Source organism: Penicillium vulpinum (assembly GCF_028829585.1).
Source record: "Penicillium vulpinum strain IBT 29486 chromosome Unknown utg000001l_segment0_segment0, whole genome shotgun sequence".
In the NCBI taxonomy this organism is placed as follows: domain Eukaryota; kingdom Fungi; phylum Ascomycota; class Eurotiomycetes; order Eurotiales; family Aspergillaceae; genus Penicillium; species Penicillium vulpinum.
The window spans coordinates 1,902,906-1,924,734 of NW_026643241.1; the positions used below are offsets into that span (position 1 = coordinate 1,902,906).

The following is a 21,829-nucleotide window of genomic DNA, read 5'->3' on the forward strand; positions in this document are numbered from 1 at the left end:
GTCAGATCTAACAAGTGACAAATAAGTATAAGAACAAGGTTGGGTCAATTCCGCTTTTATACATTCCACCGCATTGTTAATGACAATTGTGCTACATTATGCTGCAAACATGGGTAGGTGGATATTCACACAAAAGAGGGGATTGTTATAAAATATTACCCCATCTTCCTGTAAGAACAGGGTACCCCGCATCAACTTAGTCGATGATTATACTAGGCGACTGTAGTGAGGAATATCTGCGCTCCGAGGTTGATGTGACTCGTGACGTATTTGATCAGCAAGAGTCTGAGGAAGTGTTACATTCGATCACATATTGGGAGGAGATTTAGATTTGTTCGGATGTTGATGTCCCGAAATTAACATCCATCATTAACCGAAGGAGTGGAATCTTTGGATAACGACCTATGCGGATAAATGGAAGAAAGAGAAAAATTACGCCTTGTAGTTCGGCTTCGGGCTGTAATCCAAGCCTTGCATGGTTTTTGTCCTTTCATGCATATCTGAAAACTGGATTTTAAAAACACAGTGTCCCCTTAATCTGTATAGCACTGGCAGAGAGATATACATCATAAGCCTTGAGTTCTTAGGTTGAGATCTACTGTAACATTTCCCGAGAAAAAATGGTGGGCTCTGGAATATACAATTATGCTTAACCACGAACCCATCTACGAATACACTTATGGGATATATATCATTGTTGGATACAAGTGGGGATTCGACGTGAAGATCCGAATAGACTACGGATAAGAATCATATAGATTCTACAGTTCTGACTTCTTTTTCAGCAAAGTTCTCTGAAGAATCAAATTCAGCAACGCGGCCCTTCTTTAGCACGAGCATTCAGACTATAATTTTAAGTTTAAGGATATATAACCATCAGAACCGTCTGTGTTAAAAACTGGTCGATAATCTTCTGCGTGTTTGTTTTCCGTCTTGCTATCGACACTGCGTATCACGAGTAATTTTAGTATTTATGATGCATATTATATTCAATCTAATAAGAATGGGGTGACAATGACAAGTGAAAAGAGAGATGGGGTGTGAAGACACTCATTGCTTAACCAAAGCCAAATAAATGCACTCCGCCACTCCGCACGAGACTCAACAACTATTGACTGACCTACCAAGCATAAACTAAAACGACTGTGATTAGCCTGCCTATAACAGTAGCAGTCTCCCAGAGTTCAATTATTCACAAATTCACATGATCTACATGGATCTACTATAGCCTTGCAGCAAAAGTACTAAGAGAGGGGTTTACATTTATTATTTACACAGAGTAACCTCTTATCCTGTTTTTGCATGCATTAAGTATCACAAACAAAAGCGGTATCAAATTTCGAATCAACTCCCGGAACGATATGCCGACTTGAATCCCGAATTTGTTCCTATAGGTGTATTGGAATCCCCATAGATATGGCAAATTATATCCTATGATGGTGATCCCTAGTGCAAAAGGTCCGACAAGGCTGTATTTATTCACACGTTGATACTTCTTCTTTTTGTTTTGACGGCAATTTCAGAATACATCCATCGAAATGACTTCGTTACTGAGATTGATTCCATTGACGCCTTCACTGCTTGCAAACGTTAGCGCAGGGATCAGCTGGTTGATACTTCTAGTGCTATTTGTTGGTCCCCACGGACAACTATAATGACAAGACACTAATGTCCTCAGGTCATTTGTTATTCGACCGGATGGATAATTTACAACCTTTACTTCCACCCTCTAGCATCGTTCCCAGGCCCCAAGTCCAATGCGGCCACATCACTCCCTTTCTTCCGATCTCTGTTAGGTGGCAGCCTACCAATGGACGCACAAAAGTTACATGAAAAATACGGAGATACAGTCCGCATCGCTCCAAACGAAGTGATCTTCACAAACCCGGAAGCCTGGAAAGAAATATTTGCTATTCGCCCCGGCAAGCCCCAGCGCCCAAAGGACCAACATTATTTATCTATCGGGCCAAACCAAACCCCAAGCATCCTTCGGGCTGATGATCAAACTCACGCCCGCCACCGACGTTCTCTGTCTCATGGGTTCTCGGAAGGCAGTCTTCAGCGCCAGGAAGTTATCGTCAAGGGCTATGTTGACTTATTGATTCAACGGCTGCATGGACTCGCCGAGCCTGGCAGTGCCACTGTGGACATGGCATGCTGGTATAACTATACTACATTCGATATCATCGGTGATCTCGCATTTGGGGAGTCATTTGGATGCCTTCAAAATTCGCAGTACCATTTTTGGGTTTCGGTCATCTTCAGTCATTTCCGCACGGCCACCTGGGCAAACTTTTTGCGACGTGTCCCTGCTGGGGATTTCCTCATGAAATGGATTATTCCCAAAGAAGTCAGAGAGCAAAAGAAACAACATAATGAGATGACAAAGGAGAAAGTACAGGCGCGCATAGAGAAAGGGGATGACGGGCGCCCGGACTTCCTCAGCAACGTGCTAAAGCAACCTCTCGAGAAGGGGATGACTGAAGATGAGCTTGTTAGCAACTCTTATGTGCTTATTATTGCAGGGTCAGAGACAACCGCTACTTTGTTATCCGGTGTGACCTATTATATCCTCACTGTTCCAGGTGTTCTCGACAAACTCAAAGCAGAGATCCGGGGTGCATTCACTTCCGAGGATCAAATCACTTGGTCTACTGTTAACCAGCTAAAATACATCCTAGCGGTTTTGAACGAAGGTCTGCGCATGTACCCTCCTATCCCGTATGGGCTCCCACGAATGGTCGAGGGCAAAGGGGATTTCATCTGCGGGAGATGGGTTCCCGGGGGAGTAAGTTAAACATTAGCGCAATAGAATTATCCAAAGGCTAACCTGATTTAGACCTCTGTCGGAGTAGCGATACTGGCCGCTCACCGTTCCGCAGCAAACTTCAAGAGCCCCGACGCCTTCATCCCAGAAAGGTTCATGGGTGATTCTGAGTTTGAGTCCGATAACAGAAATGCAGTGCAACCGTTCAGCATTGGGCCACGCAACTGTCTTGGTCGCAAGTAGGTTTCGTCGCAGGAAGTGCAACATGCCTAGTTACTGATCTCTATTAGTCTTGCATATGCGGAGATGCGATTGATCCTGGCCCGGATGATATGGAACTTCGATATGGAACTTGCTCCCGATTCCAAGGAATGGATCAAACAACGCTCGTTTTCGGTCTGGGAGAAAGGTAGCTTAAATGTGAAGTTGACTCCGGCACTACAGACTATTGGGGCGAAATAGGGACTTTTGTATCAGGATAGGTACTTCAGTTACCATAAACTAGCATTGAGCAGAATAACAATCGAGTCTAGGAAGTCTTCACTCCTCTTTTTGTTGGAACCTGAAATGGCACACAATCCAAGCGAGATGGAAAACGGGATATCATATTGCTAGTCTTTGCCGTAGGAATTGGAGTTGAAACTTCATCGAGAACTTGACCTAATGTATTAAGTTGGTGAAACTACGAGTGGTCCATGTATGATATTTTTTTTCAAACAGGGCTTCACATTCAGCTAATAATGTGATTCAACTAAGTCTTTGATTTGACCTGCCGACCAGATATTCAGTCATGCATACAGGGTTCTTTTTGAATTGCATAGTTCTAACAGACGTAGATGTATTTGTCTCAACATGATGTTTAGGACACTATATGTAAGAATACTTCAGTGTGGTCTTGGATGTTCCTTTTAGATATGTTTTAGATATATCCGAAGGCGATACAAAACATACATGTAAACTGTGCAGACGACATTTTTCGTATAATCTTTGATATCTCGGAATGATGCATGATAATGTAAGAGTAGCTTTACTAGATACAAAATAAAAGTTCACACTCCACGGACAAATATCCCGAGCTCACTGCTCGGGTGCTCAGGTCGGCGGCCTGTTGCTACATGACTGCGAGTATCGCCACAACTCTGATCCAGCCACCCTGCCAAAAAGACATAGGGCTCATCAACAGCCCAAATGCTAAAAGTGTTCAATGTAGAGATATACTCAAGTATTCATTTCTAAACTGTACGAGCATGACTGTGGAAGAAAAAAATGTCCAAAACTCCCCGACCCATGATATCATCGAAAACAGCAGCCTACAACCCTATTCATCCAGCCAAGAGGCTGAAAATCAAGAACTAAAACGCGGTATTTCATCTTCACTCATTATCGGCCCGTGATATAATCACGGTTCTCAATCGTCACACTCTTGGTCATGTGGTTGACCTTATAGACACCGACAAGTCGGGCAGCAAGCTCGAACTAGAGAACATGTTAGCCATGTCAAGTTGAAAGCGAGAATTAATGACACTGACCATATTGTTTCTCAATGAAATGACAATGAATTGGGCATTTTTCGTTCGCTCCTTAATGTACGAGGCGACAATGGAAACCTGGAAGGAAAAGTTAGCACACGTGTCCATCACAATTCGTATAAGATAACTCACGTTTCGGAAATCCAGGGCGGCGTCGATCTCGTCCATGACATAGAGCGGAGTAGGCTTGTAGTGGTGAAGAGCAAAGACCAGCGCCAAACTGGACAGAGTCTTCTCTCCACCAGAAAGGTTACCAATGTTCTTCCAGCTCTTCTTGGGGGGCATGACCGAAAACAAGATGCCTTCCGAGAAGGGATCCAATGAGTCAACAAGCTCTAACTCGGCGTTACCACCCATGGTAATCATCTGATACATTTCTTTGAGACGTAAAGAAATAATGCCAAATCCTTCCATGAATCCATTCAAGCGAGAAGATCGAAGCCCGTCCAGGCGTGCCTTAGCACCGTCTCGGGACGTCAAAGCGGTGGTCAGATCCGCTGAGCGCGATTCGTGCTCGGCGGCTCGGCGGCGGTACTCCTCAATCACTGACAAATCAATAGAAGCATTTTGGACCTTTTCCTCCAAAGCAGCAATGACAGCTTTCAGAGAATCCTTATTCATAGCCTCTAGCTCATCCTTGGTGTACATCTGAAGCTCTGTGGGCTCCTGCTCTTGACCAATATCGGCGATGTTCTGGACAGTCAGCTTTGAAAGCTTCTCCTCCCAGTAACGACTGCGTTTTTGGTTCTCGGCCAAGGCCTTCTGGTTCTCTTCCAATTTATTGCGCATCTCGATCTCAGCAGCTCGCGTCTCATTGAGCTCAGCCACCTTTGCGTCAAGCTCGTCCTTCATAGCCTTCAGCTCGCCCTTTTGGGATTCCAAAGCCTAAGTAAGGATTGTCAGCAGCAAATTCAGTATACTCGCAAATCTTGGATAAGTTACCTCCTGGGCTTCGTCAGCTTTCTGTCTCCAGTCGGCAGATTCATTGGTCTGGTTGGCAACATCTTCTTCCAGTTTCTCCAACTCGTCTGTAATCTGGGCAATCTCCTTCTCTGATACATCACGGGCTTTGGAGTGCTTCTTGATGAGTTTTTCGTTCTTGGACTGCTGTCCCTCTGCGTTTGAAATCTCCTCGGCAAGCATGCCAATCTGCTCTTTCAGGCCATCCACCTTCGCTTTCTGACCGCGAAGCCGAACACCACCGACCTCCATGATCTTGCTCTGCAAGGTCTGGATCTCTTCCTCGATGCCACTCTTCTCATCATTGAGTTGAGCGATCTGCTTTTGGGCTTTGGCAATCTGTTTCTCGAGGGCAGCAACTTGGACTTCATCCGATTCGGATGGCTGGTGCTGGGCACCCAGCTCCTTTACACGTCGCTGGGCATCAGCAAGACTGCGCTTGGTGCTCTCGATCTCAATCATAATTTTTTGGATCTTAGTCTCCACGCGTGGGATTTCCTCTGATCTTTCTTTCATCTGAGCTTCCACGTGTCGCTGCTTGTCCTGGAAAGCCTGAAATTTCCTTTCCAGGTCCTCGAGATCTGATTCCAAACGAGAAACCTGCTCCTTTGTGGTGTCTGCGACTTGCTTTGACGACATACCACCTCGGGCGACACGGGTGCCACCACCGCTCATTGTTCCTGACACATCAATCAACTGGCCATCTTCTGTCACCACTCGCCACCGGCGAGCACCATAGGCAATACGGTTTGCCTGCTCCAAGTCCTTGGCAACCAACGTGTTTTGCATCACGCTGTAGAAAGCTGGGGCGAACTTGGGATCCTTTGGCTTGACAAGATCAAAGAGACGAGGCACACTTTCCGGCGTGTAGATTGATGCCATGTCACGGCGGGGGAGGCGATCAAGAAGAATGAAATTTGCTCGACCAAGGTTATTCTTGCGCAAATAGTCGATGCATTGTTGACCGACTTCGACGGTTTCCACCACCATGTTATCGAGGGCAGGACAAGCTGTAGAAATAGCAACATCATACTTCTCGTCAATTGTGCCTAGGTTACCCAGTCGACCATGGAAACCATCAATACGGCCAGACTCCTTGAGACGCATCAAGCCAGTCAAGACACTTCCGCGGTTCTGTGTGCTTGCAAGACTAACTCTCGCCTCATCTGCCTTTTGACGGGCACTCGAGACATGCGCACGAACCTCAGGCTCACGAGTGGCGTATTTCTTCAAGTCGTGTTTGAGCTTCTCCACTTCAAACTCCAAGGTCTCTTTCTGGGCTTGTCGCTCTTCGAGATCATTTTGCTTGGTTTGCAGACTGTCTTCGATTGTAGCAACCTTTCCCTGTGCCTCTTCAAGGAGAACAGCGCCAGCATTACTACGCTCACGCAAGATATCCAGTTCACTCTGAGCTACTGCGACTGCGGATTGTTTCTCATTGATTTTCGCATTCCACGGCTCCAGTGACTTCTGCTTCTCGGCAATCTGATCAGATAGGCCTTGCGTCTTGCCTTTTAGCCCCTCGCGAATCGAGTTCAGTTCCTTCTCTTCTGCCACCATCTCCTTCTCGAATTGCGTGGTTTCGGCGGTCTTCTTCTCAATGTCGTAGGTAAACTTCTCGACCAAGCTCTGGCATTCAGAAGCAGCAAGACGGCTAGTCTGCATGGCTTTCTCTAGTTTCTTCTGTTTGCCGAACAGGAATTTCTTCTTCTCCTCGAACTTGACAGACTCCTTATCATACTTGGCCATCTCCTTGAGCAAGCTTTGGGTCTCCTTCTCTATCGCCTCGTAATGACGAACCCCCTTTTTGTACGCTTTTTCGAGCTCTTTGATGCCGGATTCGTTTCCTTCGTGTTTCTCGAGTTCCATGTTGAGTAACTCCTGCATTTGAAGAATAGCCTCTTCTGTAACACGAACATTATCAGCACACTCATCAATGTAGATCTGATAGAGCGCTGATTGCTTCTGTGCCAATTCGTTCTCCTCGCGGATGTAAGCCAGAGCTTTGTCTTTCTTATCCTCTAAAGCCATCTTCTCCTTCTCCACGTGCTGGACACGGTTGTTCTTCTCCACGCATACATCGTTGAGAGCTTCGAGCTCGGTTGCCGCTTCATCAATAGGTGTCTTGTATTTGGAAGTTCCAATGATATCTTCCAGGTATTCCAAGAGGCCTTCGTCGTGGTCGTTGGAGGCTTTGGGCTTCATCTGAGCGATCGACTCGACCTCACCCTGCAAAATCAGGAATCGCTTGTGATCGAGGTCAATTCCACGATCACGGAGGAAGGTCGTCACAGCGGTGAAATTGGTCTCCTTGTTGTTCATGTAGTATTTGCTGGTGTTATTCTTGAATGCTCGTCGTGAAATAATCAGTTGGGAATCTGGGACCACTTCCTGGCCACCTTCGGGCAAATCAAGGACTTGGGAGAAATGAACCTCTACTTCACAAAATGCAAGGTTGGGGTACTGAGCAGAGTTATGGATCAGTGCGGAGATTTTGCCCTGTCGCATCTTGCTAGCGCGGAAGCCAAACACGAACAGGAGCGAGTCAATCACGTTGGACTTTCCGGATCCGTTTGGTCCGACGACAGACGAAAAGGAGGCATGGAATGGGCCAACAATCTGCTGGCCAGCGTAACTCTTGAAATTTGTCAGAATAAGGTTCTCAATAATCATTCGGGGCTTGGGCGCTGCAGGCTCCTCGGGTGCTTGAGGAGCCTGCGTTCTGGACTTGGCCACAATATCCATAGGCCTCTCCAAGACTGTCGAGTTCGGGTTTATAATGGAAATCTGAGGTTTGGGCTCTTCCAGTTGTTTCGATGGTGTCTGATTAACGACGGATTCGGTGATGTCGGACAAAGGTGGCATGCTTGCTCGATGCGCTCTTTCTTGAGGCTCTGGCGATTGGGATGGCTCTGGAGTTGGAAGTGAGCCCTGTGCCGGCTTGGGTGTGATTGAGCCGTGACTCTTGCGGGGATGAGCCATACTTTTTCTTTTCAACGCCGCCTTGCTAGAAGGGGATTCGGGATCGACTTCCATTGATGCCATACTAACGCCCTCATCATTCTCGTCATTTTCTTCATCGATATCCATCGCATCGGTGTCCATCACGTCGACGTCCATTGCGTCAGTATCCATCGCATCGGAATCATCTGTTATCGCTTCTTGAATCTTGCTGGCAGGGCGCGCAGTAGAAGGTGTCACAGGGTCTACTGTGAGTCTCCTGCTCGATGCTCTTCTTGCTTTCTTAGGGACCGGCGTGTATTCCTCCTCGACCTCGTCATCGTTATCGTGCGTATCGGGTGTTGGTGTGACATTTCCAGGGTCCTCCGATTCAGATGTATCTTCAATGACATAACTCCGGCGGGGAGCAGAGCGGCGCGAAGCCCTGCCCTTTACGACTGAAGCCATATTGTGCAGATCAGTGGGATATCTGCTGCATGAGAGGGGCAAGGAGGTTTTGTCGGAGGTTTTGTCGCTTCAAAGTGGGTTGTTTACCTCGTGCCCAAACGGGTAAAGTGGCCGCTGTTCTGCCACAACAAGCCCTTCACCGCTTTCTCCCGCTGTAATTTACTGTACGGTAATTACTCCTCCGCGGAGGTTGATGGAGTTCAGCTTAGGAATTGTTCACACAACTTATCACTTCTCTTAGTATGCCCAACATGGCTCCATGGGAAAGCTTCGACCAAGTCTTCTCATTTAATAAGAAATATTCATATGAACCCAAGGTTTTTGACCAGATCATATCCAGCCGGCACTCATTAGACCAGCTCTTTGCCGATCGACTCTTGGGACTCCTCGGCATCCAAGGAGGTATTGCGACTTGAAGCTCTGCGCTTGACGCCCCGTGCTAATATATTGCTTCTCTATAGTGACCAAGATCTACCCGCCGAAGTCCAATTCAGATCTCCGAACACTGTTCAGCCATATCGTGTCTTCTGAACTCGACATCCATCATAAACAGTCCTTGATTTATTACATCCTCAAGGATTGCCGCACTGCGCCAGAAGCTTCGTCCCAGTTTGCGCAACAATGCCACCTCCCAGAAAAGTACCGTTTCTTCATTGAAGGTCTTTGGCATTTGGATCGACTCGATTTCAGGGTGAGTTGCGAGCGATCTTCAAGACAACAATCTTCTGACAACTATATGATATAAAGCGAGCAGTTGAATATCTCGCCGAACCCTCGCTCATTCCAACCTTCCCGGATGAGATCCTCTACGTTCTTACCCTCACAAAGCTTCCCAAGCATGATGACAGCCTCGCAATCGCATACTTCCTTACAGCGGCTCCTCCTCTTGCAAGCGCAAAGATCCGCAGGGCTTTCTTCGATACACTTGCCCGATCCAACGTCACCGAGGCATTCTACTTCACGCGCAAGTATGACGACATTCTCCGCCAGAGCTTTTTTGAACAATTGGTGGAATTTGTTCACAGGGCCACCCCTGGCCAAACCAGAAGCAGACGTGCGATGGAACTCGTCGGTCTTCCGCTTGACGAGGATGAGGAACAGTGGTTTGAGCATATCTTACTGCAGGGCAATGCTAGTACCCTTCCTGGAGCTAAGGATACTGTGATGATGCGACGCCTTGCATCTGGGCGAATTGGGGAACTTACCCCGGAGCTCGAATCCTTGGGTGGCAAGAAGGTCGATGGGCTGAATTGGGATGACCTTCGGGGGAGCATACGACACACATAGATGAGATACCCAGCCAGTGATCCCATACTGGATTTATTGATTATTCAAAATTGAAATAGCAATCAGATTTAATGGTTTAAAATGATTTGATGGACTCTTCGATAAAAATTATATTATTCTACCAATTATATCGCAGACTGGGGAGCTTCCCGTGCCAATATATATAACTCTGTCAGATCAGATCGCGTCCATTGTGTAGGTTGGACTGGGTATATCAACTTCTACGTCCCAAACCCTTTGATCTCATCTCGAGGGAAAGGATAAAGTGATAAAAAATTCAATCTAATACTCTTAGATATCAAAGAAGCGCGCTATACAAGAGTGCTGGGATTGCCCGCAGGCGCTCCGATAAGATACGGATCAATTCCGTAAAAAGCCCCAACCACAGGAGTTTCTCTCTCTTCGCGACAACCAGCTCTGTTCTTGCTTTTCTCTCAAATTGCTTGGTCAAATCTCGAAGGATACATATCCATTTGAGAAAACTCGTCAAGATACAGGCCTTACTTTGAAGGCGGTGCAGTTGAGCAAACATCACAACCGCAAAGATGGTGGTATGCAGCTTTTTCCAGCAGGGTCGCTGCAAGTTCGGAGGTATGCATTCTCCGAGTATAGAGGAATCAAGTCACTAATGTATCTTCAGATCGCTGCAAGTTCGAGCACCCTGGCAAACCTACTGCTGGCCCATCAGGGAATCGTTTCGGTGCTTTATCTGGTGGAGGCTTTGGAGGTACGTCAATTGAATTATTTTGATTCAGATTTGCTCAATTCAGAGAGCCCATCTATTGAATGTCTATCGTATCCTTATTGAAAGTCTATTGTATCCTGAGATTGAATGTTCAATGTCCGCGTTCATTTGTCCTCCTCGATATCTTTCTCCTTTCTATCTGCATACTTTACACCTACCTGTCCCCATTCTACCCCAACTTACCTCGAGTCTTGAAGCGCAAGAGTGTTTGTTTCCTGTGCAATATGATCAATCCTATGAACCCCTTTCTGGCTAGCTTTGTTTCGAAGCCTAACGGCAAGTTTACGACAGGTCAAAACCAGACTCAGCAAGCAGCCGAGTAAGTCACATCCCCCGCGCCTTAAGTGGAGTCAAAACTGACAAAAAAACAGCCCAGTAGTGACAGCAAGCGATATCAAGTCAGACTTGACTGCAGGCAAGGGTCGCCCAGAATGGATCTTCTCCGCATATGCGCCCCACAAAGATGTTGCGCGCCAGCTGTTCGGTGGTGCCCACCGCGAGCGGAGTATGGAAGAAATGCGTTTGCGCCATTATGAATTAGCAGCAGCCGGCAACATGAACCAAGCGGTCCAAGAAGCTTCGGCTCTGTGGCAAGAGTGCGTGCAACAGATGGAGATCTCGCTGAATGACCTGAATGGGGCTGTCAAATATGTTGTTGATGGCAAGAATGAACATCCTAATCGATACGACATCATCGCGGGCAATACTCAACCTAGTATGAACCAAGCTCCAGCTCCATTCGGCCAACCCTCTTCATTTGGCCAACCTTCTCCATTTGGTCAGCAAAATGCTGCCCCTGCACCTAACGCCGGTCCTGTGTCTGGAGCGTTCGGCGCTCCTTCCTCGACTTTTGGCCAGTCTTCGGGACTTGGTCAGTCAGTTGGATTCGGTAGGCCTTCAGTGCCTGCACAGCCATCTGGCATGGGACAGTCTACGGCTTTCGGGCAGACTTCTGCTTTGGGTGGTTCCGCCTTCGGCCAAACCTCCACCATGGGAGGGTCTGCCTTCAACAAAACACCTTTCGGCCAGCCAGGAGTTAATCCGAGCCCATTCAGTAAGCCGATAGCTCCTGGAGGTGCCGCCCCATTCGGTGCTCCATCTGCTGCGTCTCCCTTCACCCAAGTCTCACAAAACCAGCCTGCCGCTGGTGGGTTTGGCCAACCTGCCCCGTCACCTTTCGGTCAGAGTGCTGCACAACCTGCTCCGTCACCGTTTGGTCAACCGGCTGTGAAACCGAGCCCATTCGGTCAGCCCTCCGCTCCAGTAAGCGCCACTCCATTCGGTCAGCCCTCAGCCCCGGCGCCTGCCGCCCCATTCGGTGCTCCATCTGCTGCTTCTCCCTTCGCCCAAGTATCTCAGAACCAGCCTGCTGCTAGTGGGTTTGGCCAGAATGCCACACAACCGGCCCCGACTCCCTTCGGCCAGCCTGCAGTTCAAGGCGTACCAGTGCAGAGTACCAACGCCGGCCCACGTGCATACCTAAAAATCGATAACCCTAACGACCTCAACCCGCTTCCACAACTTGACGGTGAAACTCGACATAATCCAACCACTAAACAACTAGTGATGTGGAAGGGTCGCCCCGTCAAGTACATCAACGACCACCCGTGCTACCTCCACCCACAAGACAACCAAACTTTTGTCCGAGTGAACTTCCCCAACGGGCCCCCTGATCCACTTAGTTTGAAAGATGCCCACGGCAAGCCTGAGGAATACACGCCAGAGATTGTTGAGGCATATCATTTCTTTCTTCAGAATGGCTACTTCAAGGACGGCAACATTCCGGCAGTACCTCCCAAGCAGGAGTGGCTCAGTTTTGATTTTTAAACCTTGATGCTGAGAGCATTTAATTGTCTTTGTCTTCTTCTTGTTTGTTACTTTATTATGCGTCTCATGGGTTGAGATGATGTGCATCTCGTTTTCATAGGTTCCAGGCTTGCGGAACATGGGGAATGGCGCTCAGGAGTTCAACAATGCTCAATTTATGAATGTAGCAATTGCAAGTGCTTCATTTTCACTGTTAATATGGTCCAAATTACGGTTCGTAGACCACTACTAGGAGTGATATGTTTCAAGATGTTTCCATTTTTTATTTTAGAATTTTTAGGTCCGAACGGAGTCCCCCGCAGCGCGAAACAAGTCATGCGGGCCAGGACCAGCTCCAAAGTCGCACTGTGCACTCCAAATTGGCCAGTCCATGATTCCTCCCTGTGGTAAGCCCAGCTTAGCGCATTTATGCGGCAATGGTGACCTCAACCTCAACACCGGCCTCGATGTTGATGATGATCTGCTTGACGGTCTCGGTGGGGGCGAGGAGACTAGGATAGAATGTCAGCAACTGCATCTGCTGAGTGGCACAGCAATAGTGCCGCAACTCATTAGGGCGAAAAACAAAACTTACTCGATGAGACGCTTGTGGATGCGCATCTCGAACTTGTCCCAGGTCTTGGAACCCTCACCGTTGGGGGTCTTACGGGTGGAGATCTGGAGGGTCTTGGTGGGAAGACGGACGGGGCCCTTGACCTGGAGGGACTTGGAGCGGGCACGGTCGATCAGCTCCTGGCAGACCTTCTCGAGGGAGGCAACCTTGCGGGAGGTGAGGGTGATGCGGATCTTGTGGACCTTCTATAGAGTGGACAAGAGGCAATTAGTATTTAGTTTGCATAGAGAGGTCCATTGACACATTGTACACAGCTACGGCGACAGCGAGGTGTAACAGCGCTGTGCGACAGTGACCATTGGATCAGGGACAACGTACAGGGCCCTCGCCGAACTCCTTCTCGGGCTTCTGGAAAGACATCTTGAATTTGGATGGACTGAAACGGGTTAGTAATTCGATTCGGGAATTTCAAGAGCAGAAAAAAAGGGAGCGCGCACAATTTAAAAGGCGATTGCCGTCAAGACCTGAACTACTAGGCTCGGTAAAGTGATGATGGCTGTTGAGGTTATGTGGATCGAGAATTCCATATCCAAAAAGTTCAGTGCGAAAGTCTTGGCGCTTCGGTTATCACACGCTAAACCCTTTTAGGTGCCCTTTCAGAACTTGCTTATGTCATCTCTCAAAGAGGACATGGGGCCGCCAAGTGATGGCATTCAAGATGATATTCATGAACTTATAAGTGGTTGCGGATTTTTCCTGTTGTTTTTACATTTTTGCTCTTTGCGATTCTTCCCATATCCCCTGTCATAACCAGCTTAGTTAGCCCTAATGGCGGATTTCCCGCCGCTGGCTCCAGTACCCTCCCCCGCAGTGCGGAGGACAATCCCATCAAATGATTGGGAAGCTTGTCTAGATGCATGGATGGCCCTGTTGGGGATCCGCCTGAATGCATCAGATCAGCAGTTTAAGGTTGCAGCAACTGAAGATGTATCAATACCCCCATTCTTGGGTTCATACTATCAATACACGGCTGCGGGGGACTCCAGTCTACAAAGTGGACCTAAAGCTCGACAACTTCGGAAGTTTTGCTTTCTGGCGACAAGAAGATATATGCTCGGTCTTTCCAATCCACCAGAGGGAATTCTGGACTGGAGACTTCTCGGCAATCTATGTTGCTGCTATCCTTCTAGCGCGGCCTTGAAAACGTCATTATCAAGTGCCTGGGATCTACACCGCGACAAGATCACTTCCAGTATCGAGAGAGCAAAAGCTGTTGTGATCAAGAACATATCCTCGGCAAACTCATCCTCAAACCCCGAAGTCATTTCTGATATCCGCCGTCTGACCATCCTTACTTCCGTGCTGCCAGCATGTGGCCAGGAGCTCATGGCAGGCTCCGACTTCCTGGATACGATATCAGAAGCCTACCAGTCAAAAGGTGCCCGGGACGAGTTCCGTAAGATTCTCGTTGCTAACATCTACGTCGGGCTCGTCTCTCTACTGAAGGAGCCCGTCAATTTGTCCTCGTTGTTGGACCAGCTCTTCAGCCTCAAAGCCACTGCCAGAGTTGGAGCACCAAAAATGAAGAAGGAGGCGACTCTACTCTCTGATCTTATCTGCAGCTCCGATCTGCTTATTCGACTGGAGAAGTATCTGAGCATTCACCCCCAGAAACGGGGGCAAGACCTCCTTGCCAGCTTACGGACGTATCAAACGGAATCGAAATCGCTACACCATCGGTATCAAAAACGCAAGAAGGTGGATAAAGGAAAAGGGGTGTCCTCAGATCCAATTGCTTCCGGAGAAATCCACGCACACAAGATGTCACTAGTTACTCAAGTACAAGACCTCTTCCCCGATCTTGGCTCAGCCTTTGTTGTACGGTTACTGGACTTCTACAACGACAACTCCGAGACTATCATCGCCCATCTTCTCGACGACTCACTTCCTCTAGAGCTCCAGTCTCTAGATCGATCTGAGCAACTGCCTCCCCCGGCAGAATCTCGCCACAGTCATCTCCCACCCCAGTCAACACCGCCCGCCATGCAATCACCTCACTTTGCACCACTCCCAACCCGCAAGAATATCTTCGACAATGACGTGGATATCGCCGAACTAAGCCGCTCCGGCGAGACGAAAGGCAAACTACACTTCGGCCGCGTCGACGCAGACCAAACAGCCGACACACTCCTCTCAGACCACAGCAAGCACGCCGCAAACAAAGCAGCAATCCTCTCCGCTCTAGCAGCGTTCGACTCCGACGACGACGAGCGCGACGATACCTACGACACAGCGGATGTAGGCGGCGCCATCGACGGAGCCACAGGTGGTGCCGACGGCGAAGCCGACGCAGCTCAACGCGAACGCCGGACGGCCGATATCGAAACAACACTCTTCCGAACATACAAGTCCAACCCAGGACTCTTCGCCCGCGACTCGGCGACCCGCCGCTCACAACCGCGTGCGTCATTGAAGCGCGAGACAGAAATGACCGACGAGGCTATCGAGGGATGGGCTCTCATGCTAACGCGTGATCCCAAGCGTCTCGCTAAACTTGAAAACCGGCTGGCTATGGACGCTGGCGGGTTGCCTGGTGCTGGGTCACTTAATCAGCCTGAGTTGCGTCCTACGTCTTACAGGAAGCCACAGCCTCGTGAGGATGGGGAGGGTTCTGATGAGGGCGAGTCTTCTGGTCATGCTGGTTCGCGGGGTGGAAGAGGCCGTGGACGTGGTGGTCGAGGGCCGGGTGGTGGGGGTCGTGGACGTGGTGGGCGTGGTGGTGGTCCCCCGTCTGGTGGCCAGGGGCAACCGGATAGTGCGGCATCGAGACAGAGGAAGGAAGAGAACAAGGGTAGTCAGGCAAATCACAACCGCCGACAGCAGCGTGCAAAGAAGATGGCGCGTGGCGGCGGGTTGCCTGGCTAAGGATACGAATGGATCTAGTTGGTTCATATGATGCAATGTGGCATAAGATAATTTGTCACTTTCTGTTTTTCATATCTGGTAATGATCATAGATGTAATTTACATAAAAATTTGGTGGGCTTCTACAATAAGAGCCACGACGCATGAAAACAGAACGCATTCAGTTGATTCATCATTATCATACCTCGGCATATACAAAATGCGGTATAGGCAGTCGTGATAGCATGTTTACAAAGGGGAACTCGTACTTGGCCAGCAAGAAACTGACAATTCCCATCAGTGGTGGTGAGTTGAGAAGGCTCCGCCCTCGGAAATGGACTTGCGGCACTCCTCCATGAGGCGGACCTGTTTCGCCACTTCACCAAGCCGGCTGATAACCTCCTTGTTGCCATCATAGAAGGTAAAGATGGCATAGGGGATACCAGTATCGCGGCAGAACTCTATGACGAACTTCTGCGCACGACGCAGGTTGTGGCGCGGGATCCGCGGGTAGAGATGGTGAATTGCCTGGAATTGCAAGCCACCATGGAAGAAATCCAGCCATGTTGGGCAGTCGACGTCCATAGTTGTGCGGAGCATCTTCTGCGCGAAGGACTCGCCAGGACCTAGGTCGGCGGTCGACATAGCGAAGTGGGACAAGGTGATTTGGACGTGTAGTGGGGAGGAGACAACGTGTGAGACGAGCAAGAAGATGATACGGCTGCTTGCATCGGGAATCGTCTTGTACATAACACCGTAGCCAAACCAGGTCCAAAAGAAGACTTGTCCGACAAGCTCAAACCAAACATGCCACCAAGCGGGGCCCTTCTTAGGAGCTTGCCCCTTTAGCAGATACTCCCAACTCAAGGCATAGAGATTGAACCGAGCGAGCATCATGATAGGGTAGTAAGAGTAATTCTGGAATTTGAGTAAAAATTGAGCCACGACATCGAAGGTCATAACACGATCGTAATAGGTACTCCGGAGGCTCGTGAGGAAGCGATGCGAGATAGCGAAGAATGGGATATGCTCGATATCCGGGTCATGCTCTGGCTCATTGGTCACGATGTGGTGAACGTTGTGGCTGCGTTTCCACCATCCGAGACTCAGTCCTCCGAGATAGTCTGCAATGAGCATTCCAATGACAGTATCCACATGGAAATTGTGTGTAATACCCATATGACCAGCATCATGGGCAGTGAAAACAAGCTGGTGCCAGAAACAGCCGAGGAAGAATGCCGAGGTCGCCCACCATCCCATGCGGAGGAACATGTAGGAAAGACCTGCAAACATTGTGTATCGACAACATTCAATGAAGTAACTGAAGTAGTTGCAGTCGTAAAGTCCCTCGGCCTTGATACGCTCGTGCAGTTCGCGGTATTTTCGCTTGATCTCTTCCTGACTTGCGGTATCTAAGGAGGGGTATTTGGCGGTGTCGAAGATGATTTCCTCTCGGGTTCTCGCATCCAAAAAGGCAGGCTTGGCCTGGGATTGGTCGGTCGAAGTGGTTTCGTTCGATTTCCGTTGACGAACTGTGGATTTCGAGTCGACCGGATCGAATATCGGGGAGGGAGGAATTGATCCATCTTGACTGGAGCCACTGGAGCTCCCTTGGGTTGTTGAATCCTCGTCACCCGAGCACGGGTCTTCGGTATAGGCGCGGAAATTGCCGCCCTGGATTGGGGGTAGGAAGTTGATCCATATCCCTTCAATTCGTCCGATCTGGTATGAGAGCATGCGCCGGCGGGCATCTTCGGAGTGTAACCTGTATGAGACGGGTTTCAATTAGACTGATGAGAGACCGTGATGTTTACCCTTGCAGAACATACGCGTTGATCTCATCTGTTGCATCCCTGCCCACCATGTGCTTGATTGGCTTCTCTCCTCCAGGGTGATATTTGATAAATGGGTCTACCTTGAGCACACGGCCTGCGTAGATTATGACATGGTTCCCCTCCGAAATGAGGCCTTCAATGTATCGTCGATTCAAGACAGCGTCCTTCCGGGATGGCCGGGGTGCGGTCTTCTCCATCGTAGAAGGTGCGGTGAGAGAGAGGGTGAAAGTCTGTAGGGTCCGATAACAACAATGGCGGGTTTAAAATGACATTGCAAGTCGAGCTAAGCAAATCCCAGAATGCAAAATGCAAATAAACAAACGAAACGAGAAGTTTAAAAAAAGATCAAGGCAGAAACGTTGCAAGGGCTATGGGGCGGAGGTGGATAACAGCGGGGACCGATCAGCCCGTGTGATTGTCCACCTTTCACATTACAACATACCTTCAAGCACTTTGTACATTGGACATAATGGCAGTGAGTCTTTACTTTAAAGTTGTCTCAATTATATTATTCTAACTGTTTTATAGCAATCGATTTCCTCCTTGACTGAACAGTGGCTTCAATGGGACCAAGTGAAGACGATTCATTCATGTTTCATCTGGTGGCCTGATCCCACTGACTCGGATATAGGATCATACAACTCGCGCGGAAATAGAACAACTGCGGGACTCTAATGCTACCGAGGAACTGGAAAAGCGCCTTCGGAATCGTACGTACTTTTCAATATCTGCCTCGGCCCGTATCTAATCCGTGTACTCCGTATACATTTAGGTATTGAATTTGGAACAGCTGGATTGCGAGGCTGCATGGCCGCAGGGTTCTCCTGCATGAACTCTTTGATAGTCATACAAGCCTCACAGGGGCTGGCCAAGTTTATTCGCGATAAGCGTTCTGATATTGCTTCGCATGGTGTGGTTATTGGACATGATGCGCGTCATAATTCTGCGAAATTCGCCGCACTCGCTGCTAACGCGTTCATCGCGCAACGTATCCCCGTTTGGTTCTTCAATGAAGAAGGGCCAACACCTATGGTCGCGTTCGGAGTGAACTATTTCGGTGCTGCTGCAGGTGTTATGGTGACGGCGAGCCATGTAGGTCGACTCCCAAAAGTAGTTATAGATGTACTGGCTAATCGACTCGAAGAACCCACCCCAGGACAACGGTATGTTACTAATTCCTGATATTCTAAAATAACTGCTAATTGTTGCATAGGCTACAAAGTGTGAGTATACTGGATTTATATTATGGATATTGTTGACAAGATCTGCCTCGTAGTTACTCGAGCAACGGCGCCCAGATCAACCGACCCGAGGATGGCGAAATAGCACGGTCAATTCAAGAGAACCTTGAGCCATGGCCGACCGCATGGGCAGAGTTGCAACCAGGCGAATTCCTACGTGCGGACTCCTACCAGAAACTGCTACCCCATTACAGCAGCAAAGTCGCAGAATTCACGGTATGTTGTTTATTATTTTTTAGCTCGATCAATCTAACGAGATTATCATAGAAAGCTACGGTCACGGATTGGCAACCGCCAAGACCGTTCACTTATACACCTCTACACGGCGTGGGAGGCTTGGTTCTTCCAAGTCTCTGCCGCTCACTTGGAATCAACGACTTTGTATCCGTTGCTGCCCAGGAAAAACCTGATCCAGACTTTCCCACTGTGAAGTTTCCTAACCCGGAAGAGGCTGGAGCTTTAGATCTTGCCATCGAGACCGCCGACCGAGACGGAAAGACCTTGATCATTGCCAATGACCCCGATGCGGACCGCTTCGCCGTAGCAGAGCAAGTGGAGTAAGCTTCTTTTTCTGTTTGTTCTGAATTGATCTCAACTAACGTGCTTTCCAGTGGGAAATGGCATACTTTGACTGGAAACCACGTTGGTGTCCTTTTGGCTTCCCATATCTTGGATTCGTACGATGCAGGCAAAGATTGGTCTCACATTGCGGTGTTGACTACAACGGTGTCGAGCGGCATGCTCGGAAATATGGCAGCTGCAAAAGGAATGCACTTCGCGGAGACCCTGACAGGGTTCAAATGGATGGCTAATGTTGCCCGGGACTTAGAGAAGGAGGGAAAGACAATTCCCTTTGCATATGAAGAGGCACTGGGATACATGTTCCCATCCGTTTGCTATGATAAAGACGGCATTACGGCAGCTGCAGTCTTCCTGGCAGCGGAGGCGAAATGGAGAAACCAGGGACTCACTGCATATGCCAAGCTGCAGCAATTATTCAGCGAATTCGGTCATCACGAGACCTTGAATAACTACTTCCGATCGCCCAACCCACAGCTCACGGCAACATTATTCCAGGGTATTCGAGGCAGCTCAGGCCTCGCTAATATGCAGTTTGGTCGCTTCAAGATTTTGCGATGGAGGGATTTGACCGAGGGCTATGACTCTAGCACACCTGATAACAAACCAGATCTACCTGAAGATCCGACAAGCCAGATGCTTACGCTGTGGTTGGATGGCGGGGTTCGATTCACATTCCGAGGCTCGGGAACAGAGCCCAAGGTCAAGTGTATGCCTTCCCCCACTCTTTTCAGCCATCTGGTGACTGACATATGGACACAGTTTATATCGAGAGCTGTGGAGACTCTCGCGCAGATGCTGTTAAAGCAGTCTGCGATGCATTCCTCACTATTCGGGAAGAATGGGTGCAGTGCTTTACACCTTCGATGACATACAGCAATCAGCTTTACACATCATCTGGCAACATTTTGAACGTTGAATAAAGATGTTCATTGGGCTCAATTAGGAAACCCATGTCTAAAGTAGCGCTCTACCATCAGTTATTGAAATATCACACGTCACACCTGGTCAAGGCGTCTTCTAGGAATGGTGCTTTTCATGCCATACTACAATTTGTAGCCAATTATCTTCATTCCTCTAGCTACCACACCGAGAAGGGTGGGTAGGGAGTATCCAAGAAACAAAAGTGATCTTAAGAGACATTCACCAAGACATTTTGATGCTATGGCCTTGATGAGATAACAGCCCTAATATTATTTTGATGTCTCGCACACAGTCCACCTCTCCTGAAATTGTTCCTTGTCCATATCAGATTTGCTATATGATACTAGCATGGCATGCTCGCCTCCCATTTACTCCATATCCCTCTGACATCGCCCTAAGCTTCACAGGAAAGACACGCTTCTAGGGAACATTGGAAGGTGCGACCAACTTGGGAATCCACGTGGAATCCATTGATGCCAAGACCTGGCGCTTGTCAGGGAAAACCTTAAATTGGACAGGTCCACCATCGGCACCCGAATCACATGGATCTATACATAAGGTATCTACATTGGATGAACTTAAAAGCTATCCTCACCTCTACCTATTAACAGTTTATCAACTAGCCTCTTGTGGCTTGTAAACATTCAACGTCCAACATATTCCACCATTATGGATCGGAGAGCTTCACACTATCAGGACTGACCTATAACCAAATGACGAAGTTCCAACTTGCCTGTGCGCAAACGGGGACTGGCAGCTCAATCACGAGTTGGTTATGTGTATGCATAACAACAAGACTTGTCACTTCTTTCATTATTCGTTTTGCTTCCTTCATCTTCAATTTACAATGAGACAATGCTACTACGGTTCACGGTATTAGCACATCCGCACTGTATTTGATCGAAGTTACTATCCAAATTACGTCAACTGCCCTATTTCCTCTCGAGGCATATATATGGTTCGAGTTCGGATTGCCGGTGCTATGCTTATAGATCCAGGACATAATGTCAGTGACGCGATCAAGAGCCAACCTACTACTATCGGACAAGGATATACTAGCTCACCCTCGAATGTTCGAAATTTGTGCGCAAATAGGCGATGGTGAATTATTAGTTTCGGTTAAGGATTTTGTTAATGTTTACTACGCGAGGGAGACACTGCCGCTTTTTCAAATGACATGCCACAAATGCAACACCGAATATCAGCTTGAACTGTCTGAATTCGGTAAATATAATCTTGCGTTCATGATCACTAAGTGAATCAATCTTGGT

At 48.4% G+C, this 21,829-nt stretch overlaps 8 protein-coding genes across 8 annotated transcripts; 5 read left to right on the top strand and 3 right to left on the bottom strand.

Moving 5' to 3' along the window:
- Positions 1-1,538: 1,538 nt before the first annotated feature.
- On the top strand, positions 1,539-3,229 carry N7479_000704 (cytochrome P450; the record flags this gene model as incomplete). Its single annotated transcript, XM_057248402.1, has 4 exons — positions 1,539-1,631; positions 1,679-2,788; positions 2,840-3,006; positions 3,058-3,229. 4 exons carry the CDS (start codon positions 1,539-1,541, stop codon positions 3,227-3,229), a joined length of 1,542 nt encoding a protein of 513 aa, XP_057112834.1.
- Positions 3,230-4,147: 918 nt separating this feature from the next.
- Positions 4,148-8,664, bottom strand: smc4 (condensin subunit SMC4; the record flags this gene model as incomplete). The annotated part of the gene is made up of 4 exons (XM_057248403.1): positions 4,148-4,243; positions 4,297-4,374; positions 4,429-5,181; positions 5,239-8,664. The coding sequence occupies 4 exons, from the start codon at positions 8,662-8,664 to the stop codon at positions 4,148-4,150; spliced, it is 4,353 nt and encodes a 1,450-aa protein (XP_057112835.1).
- A 251-nt stretch (positions 8,665-8,915) lies between these two features.
- N7479_000706 (ELYS family protein) lies at positions 8,916-9,951 on the top strand (the record flags this gene model as incomplete). The annotated part of the gene is made up of 3 exons (XM_057248404.1): positions 8,916-9,066; positions 9,126-9,355; positions 9,412-9,951. The coding sequence occupies 3 exons, from the start codon at positions 8,916-8,918 to the stop codon at positions 9,949-9,951; spliced, it is 921 nt and encodes a 306-aa protein (XP_057112836.1).
- Positions 9,952-10,496: 545 nt separating this feature from the next.
- Positions 10,497-12,523, top strand: N7479_000707 (uncharacterized protein; the record flags this gene model as incomplete). Its single annotated transcript, XM_057248405.1, has 4 exons — positions 10,497-10,542; positions 10,592-10,678; positions 10,988-11,015; positions 11,068-12,523. 4 exons carry the CDS (start codon positions 10,497-10,499, stop codon positions 12,521-12,523), a joined length of 1,617 nt encoding a protein of 538 aa, XP_057112837.1.
- Positions 12,524-12,929: 406 nt separating this feature from the next.
- On the bottom strand, positions 12,930-13,496 carry S10a (40S ribosomal protein uS10; the record flags this gene model as incomplete). The annotated part of the gene is made up of 3 exons (XM_057248406.1): positions 12,930-13,014; positions 13,098-13,321; positions 13,455-13,496. 3 exons carry the CDS (start codon positions 13,494-13,496, stop codon positions 12,930-12,932), a joined length of 351 nt encoding a protein of 116 aa, XP_057112838.1.
- A 408-nt stretch (positions 13,497-13,904) lies between these two features.
- Positions 13,905-16,001, top strand: N7479_000709 (ASCC2 family CUE domain-containing protein; the record flags this gene model as incomplete). Its single annotated transcript, XM_057248407.1, has 1 exon — positions 13,905-16,001. One exon carries the CDS (start codon positions 13,905-13,907, stop codon positions 15,999-16,001), a length of 2,097 nt encoding a protein of 698 aa, XP_057112839.1.
- A 275-nt stretch (positions 16,002-16,276) lies between these two features.
- N7479_000710 (fatty acid desaturase) lies at positions 16,277-18,011 on the bottom strand (the record flags this gene model as incomplete). The annotated part of the gene is made up of 2 exons (XM_057248408.1): positions 16,277-17,744; positions 17,809-18,011. 2 exons carry the CDS (start codon positions 18,009-18,011, stop codon positions 16,277-16,279), a joined length of 1,671 nt encoding a protein of 556 aa, XP_057112840.1.
- Positions 18,012-18,283: 272 nt separating this feature from the next.
- N7479_000711 (phosphoribomutase PRM15) lies at positions 18,284-20,557 on the top strand (the record flags this gene model as incomplete). The annotated part of the gene is made up of 10 exons (XM_057248409.1): positions 18,284-18,289; positions 18,343-18,387; positions 18,446-18,524; positions 18,587-18,906; positions 18,959-18,977; positions 19,028-19,037; positions 19,091-19,271; positions 19,323-19,612; positions 19,667-20,343; positions 20,397-20,557. 10 exons carry the CDS (start codon positions 18,284-18,286, stop codon positions 20,555-20,557), a joined length of 1,788 nt encoding a protein of 595 aa, XP_057112841.1.
- Positions 20,558-21,829: the final 1,272 nt, after the last annotated feature.